This window comes from Alexandromys fortis, unplaced genomic scaffold, assembly GCF_014885135.2.
Source record: "Alexandromys fortis isolate MF-2015 unplaced genomic scaffold, M_Fortis_MF-2015_v1.1 scaffold_218, whole genome shotgun sequence".
Taxonomy (NCBI): domain Eukaryota; kingdom Metazoa; phylum Chordata; class Mammalia; order Rodentia; family Cricetidae; genus Alexandromys; species Alexandromys fortis.
Genome location: NW_026068112.1, coordinates 2,122,511 through 2,136,465, shown reverse-complemented (window position 1 = coordinate 2,136,465; position 13,955 = coordinate 2,122,511). Strand labels below are relative to the sequence as shown.

Here is a 13,955-nt window from a genome sequence, read left to right as displayed (position 1 = left end):
ATTCACAAACAAAAGCGGAAACTTTATGGGATGTGGGTGTAGACAAGCTATGATGATGTGTCCACCACAAGCTGTGTTTGTGCCCAAGTATGACCAAAGGCTGAATGTTTTAAGTGGGGACTTGGGCAGTTGGCAACTTCAGAGGAGGAAGCTGCCTACCCTAGCCATCAAGAATGCAGAACTGGGCTTTTTGGTGCCCTCCCTTTGTTAAGAGATTCTCCGAATGGCCAGGGTTTGGAAAGAGAGACAGGAATGGGGCTTTCTGGATCATACAGGGATGAGCTGGAGGTTCCAACCAAATATGTGTGTGTGTGTGTGTTATATTTGTTTTATATATATTTCACCTCTATATGTATGTGTGTGTGTATCAAGAAAAGCTAAATACACATTAACATCTGTAACAGAAGAATAGAAAGAAGGTTCTTAATTAAGAGCACTTGCTGCTCTTCCAAAAGACCCAAGTTCGAGTCCCAGCACCCACATCAAGCAGCTCTCAATAGCCTATAACTTTAGCTCCAGGGTATCAGATGTCCTCTCTTGACCTCCATGAGTATTCTTGTCCCACTCCCAGACACACAATAAAAAATAAATTCTGGGCTGGAGAGATGGCTCAGTGGTTAAGAGCACTGGCTGCCCTTCCAGAGGTCCTGAGTTCAATTCCCAGCAACCACATAGTGGCTCACAACCATCTATGATGAGATCTGGTGCCCTCTTCTGGTGTGCAGGCATACATGAAGGCAGAATGCTGTATACATAATAAATAAATAAATAAATAAATAAATAAATAAATAAATAAATAAATAAAACTTTAAATAAAATAAATCCTTAAAACGTGTGCATATGGCTCAGTTTGGAGTACATGCAGAAGGCCGTAGGTTCCATCCCCACCACCGCATGAACTGGGTGTGAGAGTGCACTCTGGAATCCCAGCACTTGGGAGGTGAAGGCAGGAGGACCAAGAGTTCCAGGTCATCTTCTACAAGGAGATTTCAAAATAATTCAAGGGTAGCCTGTCTCAAAACAACACATTCTCTCTTGATTCTCCTTTCCCTCCTGGCCATGCCCTATTTCCCTTCAGCCAACTCTCTTCAACAGAATTGCCTTTGCTTTCTTCAACCTTTTTCAAAAAGATTTGGTTTATTTTAATTTTGTGTGAATTTTGTGTGTGTGTAGTAGTAGTAGTAGTAGTAGTAGTAGTAGTAGTAGGTGGCTGCTTGTTGGTTCCAGGGCACCCTGCCAGCTTAGACCCAAAATAATCACACAGAAACTATATTAGTTAAATCACTGCTTGGCCCATTAGCTCGAGCTTCTTAATTTAACCCATTTCTAGTAATCTGCATATTGCCATGTGGCTGTGGTTTACCAGCTAAAGTTTCCAGAGTCTGTCTCCAGCAGGCTACATGGGTTCTCTCTGACTTTGCCTTCTTCCTCCCACCATTGCGTTTAATCTTCCCTCCCTAGCTCTGTTCCCTGCATAGGCCCAAGACAGTTTATTAACCAACGGTAATCACAGCATACAGAGGGAAATCCTACATCATGTGTCCATCTGTGTGTGTGTGTGTGTGTGTGTGTGTGTGTGTGTGTCCTGAAGGCTTACACCCTGTAATGGAAAGTAGAACTCTATGTTTTTGGTTGTTTTCTTATTCTTTGCTCTTACTCTTTGGGTGGCCACCACCCAGCACCCAAATAAATCACACACGGAGTCTTATTCTTTCTTATAAATGCCTGGCCTTAGCTTGGTTGTTTCTTTCCAGCTTTTCTTAAATTATCATGATTACCATTTGCCTCTGGGTTTATTTCCTCTTCTATTTATTTACTTCTGTATATCTTACTTTCACTCTTACTTCATGGCTGGTTGGATGCCTGGGAAGCTGACCCCTGACATCCCCCTCTCTTTGTTCTCTTCTTCCCCTTCTCCAGATATCTTCTATTCCTCCTCTCTGCCTGCCAGTCCCACCTATTTCTTTCTCATGCCTCACTATTGGTTGTTCAGCTCTTTAGTAAATCATCGGGTGTTTCAGACAGGCACAGTAGCAGTTTCAGAGTTAAACAAATGCAACATAAACAAAAGTAACACATCTTAAAATAATATTTTACAGCACTCTACTCTAAGATATAAAGATTTTGTTGTTGCCATAAGAACACTGAAGATTGGGGCTGGAAAGATGGCTCAGTGGTTAAGAGCATTGGCTGCTCTTCCAGAGACCCAGGTTCAGATCCCAGCACCCACATGGCAGCTCACAACTGTCTGAAGATCCAGTTCCAGGGGATCTGACACTTCACACCAATGCACATAAAATAAAAAAAGTTTAAAAAAAAGAATCCTGAATATTAAACTTAAGATAATTGTTACACCTAGTCCATTGTGCTCCATGAAGAAGAGACAACACTTATGGGTTCCAAAGATTTTAATAATTCACCACATAAGCCCATCATTGAATGATTGATCAGAGCTGCAGGACTAGGACTTGGGAGCCTTTTTCCTCCTAACAACCCTGAGCAGGGGCAGAAGCAGGGCTTATAAGCACAAAAATCATACACATTTGTTGCCAAGTTTTTTTACAGTTACAATTTTCACCAGTTAGGATTTATGTATGCAGAGATTGCTTGTTCATTTCTTGACCACCCAGACCCAAATAATCACACAGAAATTGTATTAATTACAACACTACTTGGCCAATAACTTAAGCATATTCCTGGCTAACTCTTATATCTTAAATTAACCCATTTCTATTAATCTGTGTATCACCACAAGGCTGTGGCTTACTGGGTAAAGTTCCAGCGTTACATGGTGTCTCCCTGACTCTGCCTACTCTCTCTCTACATCTCTGTTTGGATTTTCCTCCTGGCTTTATTCTGTTAAGCCATTGGCCAAAAGCAGTTTCTTTATAAACCAATGGCAATAAAACAGTCACAGCATACAGAGGGCATTCCCACATCAGATTTAGAGATTAGGGACCTCCTTGAATGTTCCATCATTGTCAACCAATATACAATGCAAGCGTTTTAGTCCAACCAATCAGATTCATTTGTTCCTTCTGATGTTGGGAACAGCCAAAATGATTCTAGAAAACTAAAGATGCATAACTACTATCTCTATGGTTTAGGGAGGAGGTTGGTCAGCCATTGGAGGTTCTCAGCTCTTGATATGGGAGAGTCTTCTGTTTTGTGTTGATTTCATTGGTTAATAAAGAAACTGCCTTGGCCCTTTAATAGGACAGAAAATTAGGTAGGCGGAGTAAACAGAACAGAATGCTGAAAGAAGCCGAGTCAGGCAGTCACCATAGCTCTCCTCTTCAAGATGGACACAGGTTAAGATCCTTCCCAGTAAGATACCACCTCGTGGTGCTACACAGATTATTAGAAATGGGTTAATCGAGATGTGACAGTTAGCCAGTAAGAGGCTAGCAATGGGCCAAGTAGTGTTTAAAAGAATACAGTTTCCATGTAATTATTTTGGGTAAAGCTAGCCGAGCGGGAGCCAGGTGGGACGAAAAGCAGGCCTGCCCGCAGCTCCTTCTACAAGCTCCCCTAGGGCTTGGGATCCTGAACTTTATTTCACCCTACAGGTAAAATGGAGTCTAAAGTCAAAATGGCAGTTCTCAGGCCAAGGTACTTTTGCCTTCTTTCTTAAATAATAACTGACCAGACAGACCAGAGCCTAAGATTGCTATTCTTTGTTGAATGTGGGTGCTCTCCCACAGAGGCTAGAGGCATCAGATGCTGGAAATGAGTTATAGGCCATTGTGAGTTGCCTAATATGGGTGCTAGGAATCAAACTTCAGAAGAACAGTACATACTGTCACCCACAGGTCATCTTTCCAGTCCTTCATCTGTCTTGCTTGAGTCCATTCTGCTGAAGCATTTGCCCACTACTCTACCAAGACTACTCTTGTACTCTTGACATAGCCATCAACACTTTTTTCTGTTTGTTTGTGTTTTGTTTTTTTGAGACAGGGTTTCTCTATGGTTTTGGAGCCTGTCCTGGAACTAGCTCTTGTAGACCAGGCTGGCCTTGAACTCGTGATCCTCCTGCCTCTGCCTCCTTCTGCAAATCCTACCAGCGTGTGCCACCACAACTGGCCCATCAACACTTCTGTTTGCTAATAATCCCCAGCTTCATCTCACCTCAGCATACTACAGCACAGCATACTCCTCCCCCATCAGGATCCAATGTGGGGGCACCCACAGTTCTTGGGTCCTTATGGTTGACATTTCACCAAGTCTCATGACTTTAGATTCCATCTTCATTTCTCCTGGTGCCTCTGAGGTAATCTGTGCACAAGATTCATATATCCAAAAGTCAACTCCATATCCCCACTTAAATGTCTAACATTAAAGGGTCCGAACTTAATAGATACGAAACCGATCAACTGATATTTCCCCTCTTAATAAAATGGTAACTCCTTTCAGATACTCAGGCCAAAAATCTGTGGATGGGAATGAGTCCATCTGGAAATCCTTTTCAGAATACATCAGAAACAGACTACCACAGCCATGGTTCATGCACCAGTCAGCTCACGTGACATTATTGCAGTGGTGTCCTTTCTCTCTCTTCAACCCTTGCCCCCTTATTCCATCCTCAACAGACACCAGGTCCCTTTAACACAGGAGACACGCCTCCTCACTGCTTAACCAGTGCATTTGTCACCAATGCATTTGCCTGCCCTCCAAGAAAGTATAAACTACATCTGGCCAAGGAAACTGGTGTTCTTGTTGCTCTTTTTTCTCAGAGTCTTGAACAGAGCAGATACTCAATAACTATGGATGAATGAAGCCCCAAGATCAAGTTCCCACAGATCCTACTCTATTTCATACTTATTTTACAAGTATTTTTCAAAACTCAGGGCAGGAGAAATGGCTCAACAGTTTAGAGCACTCGCTGTTCTTGCAGAAGACCCTAGTTTGGTTTCCAGTACCCATAGGGCAGCTCACAACTACCTATAACTCTGGTTCCAGATGGTTCAATGCCCTCTTCTGGCCTCCTCTGGCATTGCAACCACTTTGTACATTAACATACATGAAGACAAAACATCTATTCACATAAAAATAAATCCTTTTTAACACCCTCATCACTCTATATATATATATATATATATATATATAAAGTTGGGTTTTCTGTGTGTGTGTGTGTGTGTGTGTGTGTGTGTGTGTGTGTGTGTGTGTGTGTGTGTGTGTGTCTCAGGAGGCAGCCTAACTAATGCCCATGTATAATCCTCACAACTCTGAGAGTCAGGGACATTCCTAACCTATGAAATGAGAGAAGTCACGAAGTTGACATCCCAAAGCCAGCACCCTCAGCCTGTCTGATTGTTGCCCAGACTGTGACAGTCCAACCCTCCCTGATAAACAGTATTTCAGTTACACTAGGCCTTAGCCAAAGTTGGTTGTCCCAACATTGCAAATGAGGCTTTGGGTGATTGCCCAGGTAGCCAGTTGTCTCTGCCATTTCTTACACATTTTGGAAGTTGCTTGATTGCACTTCCTGTTTACTAAAGTAATATTATTTCCCTTCTTAGGTCTTTGATGGGGTTGGGGACTAGATAGTCATAGTTACTTTCCTCTCATGACTTAGCCAAGCCATTTCTAATATCAGACTTAGACCCCTTAGGATAGGAAAATTATTGAAACATTTAGCATATGTTTCTTGCTTGATATTGTTCATGCTGGTTGTAATTCCAATTTTTATACTTGATATTTGTTCTTATTGTATATCATTTGTATTAGGCTTAGAACTCTCTTATTTAGACAAGAGGGAGGTGTTGTGGGAATTTCTTCAGTCAAAAGCCTTTAAGATACTGACCCACTTTGGGTGTGATCTCATATACCATATATGCAGACAAAAGTCATGCACAGGCCCCTAGGTAGCTGGATTCAGTTCTGGCTCCTACTGCACACAGAAGACTGTGGATTGCTACCAATTCTGTGAGCTTACCCCCTAATAAAGAAACCTTTATTATACTCCATTCTGGGCTAGTGTGGAAATATTTCCTATTGCAACAAGGTCAGAGGTTACCAGGAGAACAAAAGAAACATGTGATCCTCAAGTATCATCAGATGACAAAATAATCACTGCTTTCCTGATTTATTCCATGACCCTGCATTTCAGTTTGTCTTGGGGCAGCGCTTGCTGCAGCCATGTTCTTTGTCTTTCTCTTAGCTCCCTGCTCTGTGTACTCAGTACTGCAACTGGTACAATTTAGATTTTCAGTGAACAGATGGACAATCTGTTTCAAGTATAATTCTGTTTAATAGCATTCATTTACACCTTAAAATCCTGAGTGAAGACCTGGAGGGAATGATTCATCAGTTAAGGGCACTTGCTGTTCTTCTAGAGGGCCCAGGTTGGATACCCAGCACCCAGGTGGTGACTCACAGTTATCTGTAACTCCAACTGCAGGAGATTTGATGTCCTCTTCTGGCTTCTGAGGACACCAGGCATACACATCATGCACAAACATACATGTAGACTAAATGTCCATACATATCGAATATTTTACATCCTAACAAGGGGGCAGACATTAAAAAATAACCACATAATGGTTGACACTGCCAGTCCTGCTTCAGGGTCCTGGATCAGGCAGATTAGCCTGGGCTATCCCAGGCTATGCAGGAAATTCCAGGTCACTCACTCTGACCTACAAGAAAGAATAAATATGTAAGTAGGGAAAAAAAACTAACTGTTAGGAATTTTCCTAACACGGGCTCTCTGCCAATGCAAAAATCCCAATCAAGCCAAATCACAAGCCAAATTAAAAATATCCAGGTTTAATGGGATCCCTGCATTCTCCAGTGGCGCCAAGGGTAACCACGGGGAGGGGAGGAGAGAAAAGAGACCATGCAGGAACTTTCTAGAAAACAGTTTAAATAGACTGAGGAGTGGTCAAGATTTTGGCAGGCTGTCTTCACACTCCTTCGGGAAGGAGTCAAGGCTTGGCGGGCACAGGGAAGGGGCCTACAAAGATGGAGGCCAGAGGCTGGAACTTGGGACTTACACTAACTAATGTCATAAAAGATGAAGTGCTGTGAAATAGGACAGGAGGCATCTCTAATTAAGAAGAAAAGTTGTGGGGCTGGAGAGATGGCTCAGTGGTTAAGAGCATTGCCTGCTCTTCTAAAGGTCCTGAGTTCAATTCCCAGCAACCACATGGTGGCGCTCAGCCATCTGTAATGAGGTCTGGCGCCTCTTCTGGCCTGAAGGCATACACACAGACAGAATACTGAGAATACTGTATACATAATAAATAGAAGAAGAAGAAGAAGAAGGAGAAGGAGAAGGAGAAGGAGAAGGAGAAGGAGAAGGAGAAGGAGAAGGAGAAGGAGAAGGAGAAGGAGAAGGAGAAGGAGAAGGAGAAAGAAGAAGAAGAAGAAGAAGAAGAAGAAGAAGAAGAAGAAGAAGAAGAAGAAGAAGAAGAAGAAGAAGAAGAAGAAGAAGAAGAAGAAGAAGAAAGTTGTCGGTAAGGGAAAGTAAAGAGGGAACTAGCCCAGCTAAGGAAGAAGTGAGCTTCTGTCTTTGAGGGAATGAGGTGGGAGGTGTGCCTGTACAACTGATAATCTCATCTTCCCAGTGGCCACCTGTGCTTCCTAGAGTCTGCCAAAGATGGAGGACATAAGTCTGCTGGTCCTCACTGTTGGAACCAGCTGTCCTCCGTGTCTTTACATCCAGAAATCCTGAGTCTAGCAGGATTTCTGCTGGGGGTGTGTGGATATAAATCGGAGAACTGGTCACTGAAGCCACAATGCTAAGGAGTTACTGGCTGGCTTCAGAGCCCATAGTTAGGGGCCACGACAGGATCCCAGCAAAGGGGGTTTTACAGAAGACAAGCTGTGTGTGAAGATGGCTAAGGGCTTTGCCTGGGAGGGCTGGGACAACAGCTAGCCACTAGCCACTGATGGCAGTGTCCCTCTTCTCTGCCATCCTCCCAACCTTGGCAGCACAGGCTCAGGTCTAGCAGGCCAGGTCTGCGGCTGGAAAGCTGGCTCTGACTAGAGGAAGGAGTTAAGAAAGTCCGGTTGAAGACCAGAGAGACAGACCTATGTTTATCCAGGAAAAGAAGACAGACGTAAGTAGGCAGCACAGGCCCCTGCCAGCTCCTCCCGGAAAGACTTGGGCGGGAGCAAGCTAGAGAGAAAGTCGATCCCCTAAGGCTCTGCACAGTGGGGCCGGAAGCCAGAAGCTGGTATCCAGCCGCTGCCCACAGGTAAGGTCCACACTCGGGGCACACGACCGAGCCGGACATGAACTCAGAGTCCCTGGCAAACTACTGGTACTTTCATGGCTTCTGGTGACTCGATGCAGAGGTGCACTGGGCGTCTTCCTGGGCATGCACTGGGGGTGGCGGGGAATCAATGGTGCCTTTGTGCTCTGAGGTTCCTAAGGAGAAAGAGTGGACAGTGGGAGGGGACCACTCAACTGCCCAGCTCCGCCTTACAGCCTCAGATGCAGCAGAACTGAGAAGCTGGGAGTAAACAGGAAGGGAGAGGGGTTCCGTGATTCACCGAAAGATGTGACTCTCCCTGGACTAGCCCTGGCCCTGCGTGTCTACGGATCAGCAACCAGACGCTCCCAGCTGCTAGGAACAGAAGTGAGTCTCTTTCAGGAGCAGCTTGAGTAGGTGAAGGGTGGTTTGGGGGAGGAGACAAAAGTCAGATGGGGCTCGAGCTCAAGGATAGGTTAATCCAGAGAGGCAGGGAAGGAGCCTTGAGGAGCCATGACCAGATCCTTGATGTAGGACTAGGGAGTCAGCCTATCGACCTTATGGAGCTAGAGTACACATGAGCAGGATGGATATCTGGGTCCGTGACTGTGACTAAAAATCTTTGGGCGATATGGGTGTTAATGCCCCATAACCCCTAAGTGGGTAGAGTATACAAGGCCTCCATCTGAAAATCATTTTAAAAATTTGTGAAGATGTATTTTTTTTGTGTGTGTATGAGTGTTTTGCCTGCATGTACGTATGCGCACTACGTGTGTGCTTGATACCTGCAGAGGTCAGAAGAGGATATTGGATCCCTTGATACTGCAGCTATGGATGACTGCGAATCACCATGTGGGTGCTGGGAACCAAAGCCAGATCCTCTCTGCAAGAGCAGCAAGTGCTCCTAACCACTGAACCATCTCCAGATGAAAATCTTCCTGATTTCTCCAGTGTCTAGACTTCACCCTTTCTTTTACCTGCTAAATATCCCCTTGTGGTCCTTGAGTTTGGGGACAAAGCCACGGTGGCAGACCGACCTCCAAGTGTTGGCTCTCAGCAGCATCACCGACCTTCGCACCCCCCTTCTCTTCTCTCAGCGTGTCCTCTGTCCAGGGCTCCCAACCGGGAGGCTAGACTGGGGCCTTCTCCGCCTTGGTGCTTCATTATCTCCACCCACTGCATGTGGCTCTTAGAGAAAGCCGGCTATAGGGTGAGGACAGCAGAGACCGGGTCAAGGCAGGCGCACTCCAGCCTGATCCCCAAGCGCCGGGCCGCAGGTTCGCCCTCGCGCTGCAACCCCAACGTCCTCACCCCCGACCGCATCCCGCAGTTCTTCATTCCGCCTCGGCTCCGGGACCCCGGCGGCGGCGAAGCCAGGGTGGACCGCAACCCGAGCGGCCGGAACCTCCCGGTGGTCTGCTCGCTGCCGCACCTGGCGGGCCGCGAGGGCTGGACCTTCCTGCCCGAGAGCCCGCACACGCGCCGCCGCGAGTCCCTGTTCCATGTGCCGCGCAACCTGGCTGCAGGCCTGGCCCCGGCGCAGTCGCGGCTGCACGGCTCGGCCCCGGACCTCCGCCTCTGCCGGGCTCCGGACAGCGACACGGCCTCGTCGCCCGACTCGTCTCCCTGCGGCTCCCCGTGCGCGCCTAGGCCGCACTCCCTGTCCCCCGACGAGGCGAGCTCGGCCGACACCAGTCCGTTCGCGCCGCGCCGCGCGCCGCCGCTCTTCCACCTGGACTTCCTCTGCTGCCAGCTGCGGCCGACCAAGGACAGCGTCCTGTGCCTGGGACCCCGCGGCGGGCAGCTGCGCCTGTCCACCGAGTACCAGGCGGGGCCGGGGAGGCTGCGGCTGCGCCTGGTGAGCGCCGAGGGGCTGCCTCGGCCGCGGGCCCGGCCCGGGAGCGGCGGCGGGGGCTGCTGCGTGGTGTTGCGACTGCAGCCGCGCGTTAGGCCGCGAGCTCAGAGGAGCCGCGTGGTCCAGGGCAGCTCCAACCCCATCTTCAATGAAGACTTCTTCTTCGAAGGGCTGGGCCCGCCAGATCTGGCCTCCCGCAGTCTGAGGGCCAAGGTGCTGGATAGGGGTGCGGGGTTGCGCAGGGACGTGCTGCTGGGGGAGTGTGAGACACCCCTCATCGCCCTGCTGCCCCCCCTGGCTGGGGGTCTAGGCCCAGGGTCCTCCCTGGCACCTGGGCATCTCAGCCTGTAGACGGACACCACAGCTTCCTCGGGAGGTCTCCGCTGTGTCTGCAGCCCTTATTCTTGCTGCCATCTGCCCAACGTGGATTTATTTTTGTAATAAAGCATCAGTTTGTCTCTAGCTGCATGCTCCCCAGTGGGCACCAAAAACTCTAGGCTTTGCAGCAAATCTTTTCCTTCCTTTTGGCCCAGTCCATTCGTCTGAGCAGGAACAGACTTTAAACAGTGATTCAAGAGATTCACAATACACAGCCGTCAGAAACCCTGGAAGTGCTTGCTAAACACGCAGGACCTAGGATCTCTCCCCGAAACATGCTACTTCAAGAGGGCTAGACAGAGTAGGCCCTGTGGTCCTGTCTTAGTTTTATTTCCATTGCTGGATTTACAATTCCAGGTGATAAACCATCACTGTGGAGAAATCAAGGCCAGGACTTGAAGCACTTAGCCACATCCACAGTCAGGAACAGAAAGAGAGCGAGCTGGAGAGGTTCAGTGGTTAAGAGCACTGCCTGTGAGACTGGTTCCAACGCCCTCTTCTGGCCTCTCAAGGCCAGACATGCACACACACACATGAATAAACACATATATACATATAAAAAATAAAGCAGAGAATGATGGTTTACGCCTTTAATCGCAGCACTTGGAAGGCAGGGGCAGCTGGATCTCTGTAAGTTTGAAGCCAGCCTCATCTACAAAGCAAATTTCAAGCCAGCTAGGGCTACACAGTTGAACGCACAAGAAAAGAATACACACACACACATTCACATACATTTATATATGAATATATATGTGTGTGTATATATAAGCTTTTGGGGATGCCAACCAGCTCCCAGATAAAGACATGGAGACCCACGAATGCTTGGCCCTGGCCCAGGCTTGTTTCCAGCTTGTTTTTTTTTTTAACTTAAATTATCCCATTTCTATTAATCTGCGTACTATCCCGAGGCTCACTGCGCTCATATACACTATCCGTCCAGTTTTTCTGTTTCCTCCATTTCTGGCTGGCTTCCCCACCCCCATCCCTCCTCTGCCTAGCTATTGGCTGTTCAGCAGTTTTGGTTTTGGTTTTGTTTGTTTGTTTGTTTCACTGTAGCTTTGGAGCCTGTCCTGGAACTAGCTCTTGTAGACCAGGCTGGCCTCAAACTCACAGAGATCCGCCTGCCTCTGCCTCCCGAGGGCAGGGATTAAAGGCATGCACAACCGCCCGCCTGGCTGACTGTTCAGCTTTTTTTAGACCCATCAGATACCTTAAGCAGGAAAGACGAAACAGAAACACATCTTTACATAGTTAAACAAATGCAGCATAAACAAATGTAACACATCTTTACATATTAAACAAATATCTTATTTCACAACATGGGTAGGTTATCCACATTAATTAATTGTAATCAAGATAATCCCCCACTGACCTACCCACAGGCCAGCATGAAGGAGACAGTTCTCTTCCCAGGAGATTCTAAACTGTCAAGTTGACAATTGAAACTAACCGTGGCAGGTTCCTAGAGTTCAACAAAATCCCGCACCCTCAGAGAGCCCCTGAGTCACTGAGTCACCCCAGTGAGAGCTCTAAGAACAGAACCAAAGCGCAAAGTCCCCCTCGCCTCGTTCCTTGGGGCTGCACAGAGGTAGGTCCTTCCTACCCCTTAGACCAATGTGTGTCCTAAATAACAAATGAAATCTGTGACCCCTAAAAGTGAGTCAGGGGAGCACAGACTAGCACACAGTGCCCCTTAAACCTCCCTGCCTCCCTCTGGCCCTGTCCCATCCACACTGTACACCTGCGCTGCAGGAGCTGGAAGAAGGGAAGGAGCCGAGAGCCAGAGTAAACCAGCTGGGCATAGTGGCAAACCTCTTTAATCCCAGCGCAGAGACAGGACAGTTGGGGCTACAGAGGAACCCTGTGTGGAGAGGAGGGATCTACAGAGTAGCACCTGGGTACCCAGCAGTACTTGAGGTAGTGGGGACTGGGATCTATCTAGGAAAGAGGGTGCTATCAGGGAGTGTGATCAGGGATGCCGTAAGGGCTGCTCCAGCCAGGAGAAGAGGAGGGTGAAAGACAGTGGAATAAAAGTGGGTCAGGCCGCATTTACCTCCTACCTGAAGCCCTTTGACGTCAGCAGTGACCTTCTCTCTCCCTCTCCACGGGAACTGGTTCCTCCTGGCTCAAGCCAGACTTGGAAGAGAAAATGGGGGTGGGGTGGGAAGGAAGATAGATAACAGACCCTAGAAAGATCCAGCTTCTTCCTCCTCGCTGCCACCCCAGACCCCGGGGGCCTTTTCTCATTTTCCACGGTTCCAGTTGTGCCCCCCCCCCCCCCACAGAGGCTAAACCTGCTGTTCCCAACAAAAGTCTCAGCAGCTGCTGCACACNCCTGCTGTTCCCAACAAAAGTCTCAGCAGCTGCTGCACACACACACACACACACACACACACACACACACACGGAGGGAGAGGGAAAGAGAGAGAGCGCACCCTTCCTTCCTAAGTCCCCAGTTCCTTCTCCCTCCACTGACTAGGTTCCCACCACCAAGCCCTTGCTCGTGGTGTCCACCAGGTGGTGGCATTGACCAAACAATTCTCCCTGCTGCCGGCAGCCTGAGCCCAGAGGAATTGTTCTATGGTTCCAAACACTTGTTCCTCCTGGCAACTGCCATAAAGTGAGCTATGGTTGTGATTCAATGTGACCTTGAGCCTTAGTCAGATAATAAAGAATAAAACTAGTTGGCATGACTCAAGGTACTTGTCACCAAGCCTGAGTTTAATCCTGGAGACCCACGCGGTAGAGGAGCGAGTCAACTCACACGCACTTAAGTAGATATAATTTTTAAACTGTGTATTGAAAGGCTGAAAAGGTGGCTTTTCCACCAGATGATAGTTCTTCAACCGGTTCTCATCCTGGCCCTTTGGACGCACACCTATGAACTCTAGGAAGTCCACCCCCACACCTCGTTCTGTCTCTACTGGGCTGAACCGCATCTCTCCTAACAACTTAGTGAGCAGCCAGATTTGAAAGTCTCTGGAAAGATGTGTACAGGTCAGATTACTCTCATTCATCCATTCCTCCGATAATGCTAGGGAGGGTCTAGGGGGCACCAGGCACCGGAGACAGCCATGATGAAAACAAACACGGGAATCACGTGAGTTATAAAACGGACAAGAGTAAAGAAGGAGTTGATGGCGGGACACGGAGAGACGTCAAGTAAGAGAAAGAGAGGCACGATTCCAGGAGTGGAAGAGACAGCGAGGGACTGAAACGCTCCTTTTTTAGCTGCAGTACTTTGTACCAGGTCCTGTACTTTACCCATTGGTCTTATCTCCTCACCACTAGGTAAGGGAGGCATTATTATTCCTGGGTCACAAAGGCAGGAAGGAGATCAGCGAGGTTGAATAAACTTGCCTTTGGCTGTAAGGACAGCAACTAAACAAACATCCCCTGCCACAGCCCAGCCCAAGGGTTTGGGGAGTCTATGAGGTACAAAGTCCCCCAGAAGAAGTTCTAGCGCATTTCTTCATGGCTCATGATAGGAACATCCAGTCCCAACCACAGATGTATACCTTGGG

At 47.8% G+C, this 13,955-nt stretch overlaps 1 protein-coding gene across 1 annotated transcript; it reads left to right on the top strand.

The window, feature by feature from the left end:
- Positions 1-9,247: 9,247 nt before the first annotated feature.
- Positions 9,248-10,587, top strand: C2cd4d (C2 calcium dependent domain containing 4D). Its single transcript, XM_050124563.1, has one exon. The coding sequence runs from the start codon at positions 9,379-9,381 to the stop codon at positions 10,402-10,404; it is 1,026 nt and encodes a 341-aa protein (XP_049980520.1). The 5' UTR covers positions 9,248-9,378; the 3' UTR covers positions 10,405-10,587.
- Positions 10,588-13,955: the final 3,368 nt, after the last annotated feature.

Bases quoted from the DNA above. Each gene is read 5' to 3' on its own strand.
- C2cd4d (XM_050124563.1), top strand. From the start codon at position 9,379: ATGTGGCTCTTAGAGAAAGCCGGCTATAGGGTGAGGACAGCAGAGACC.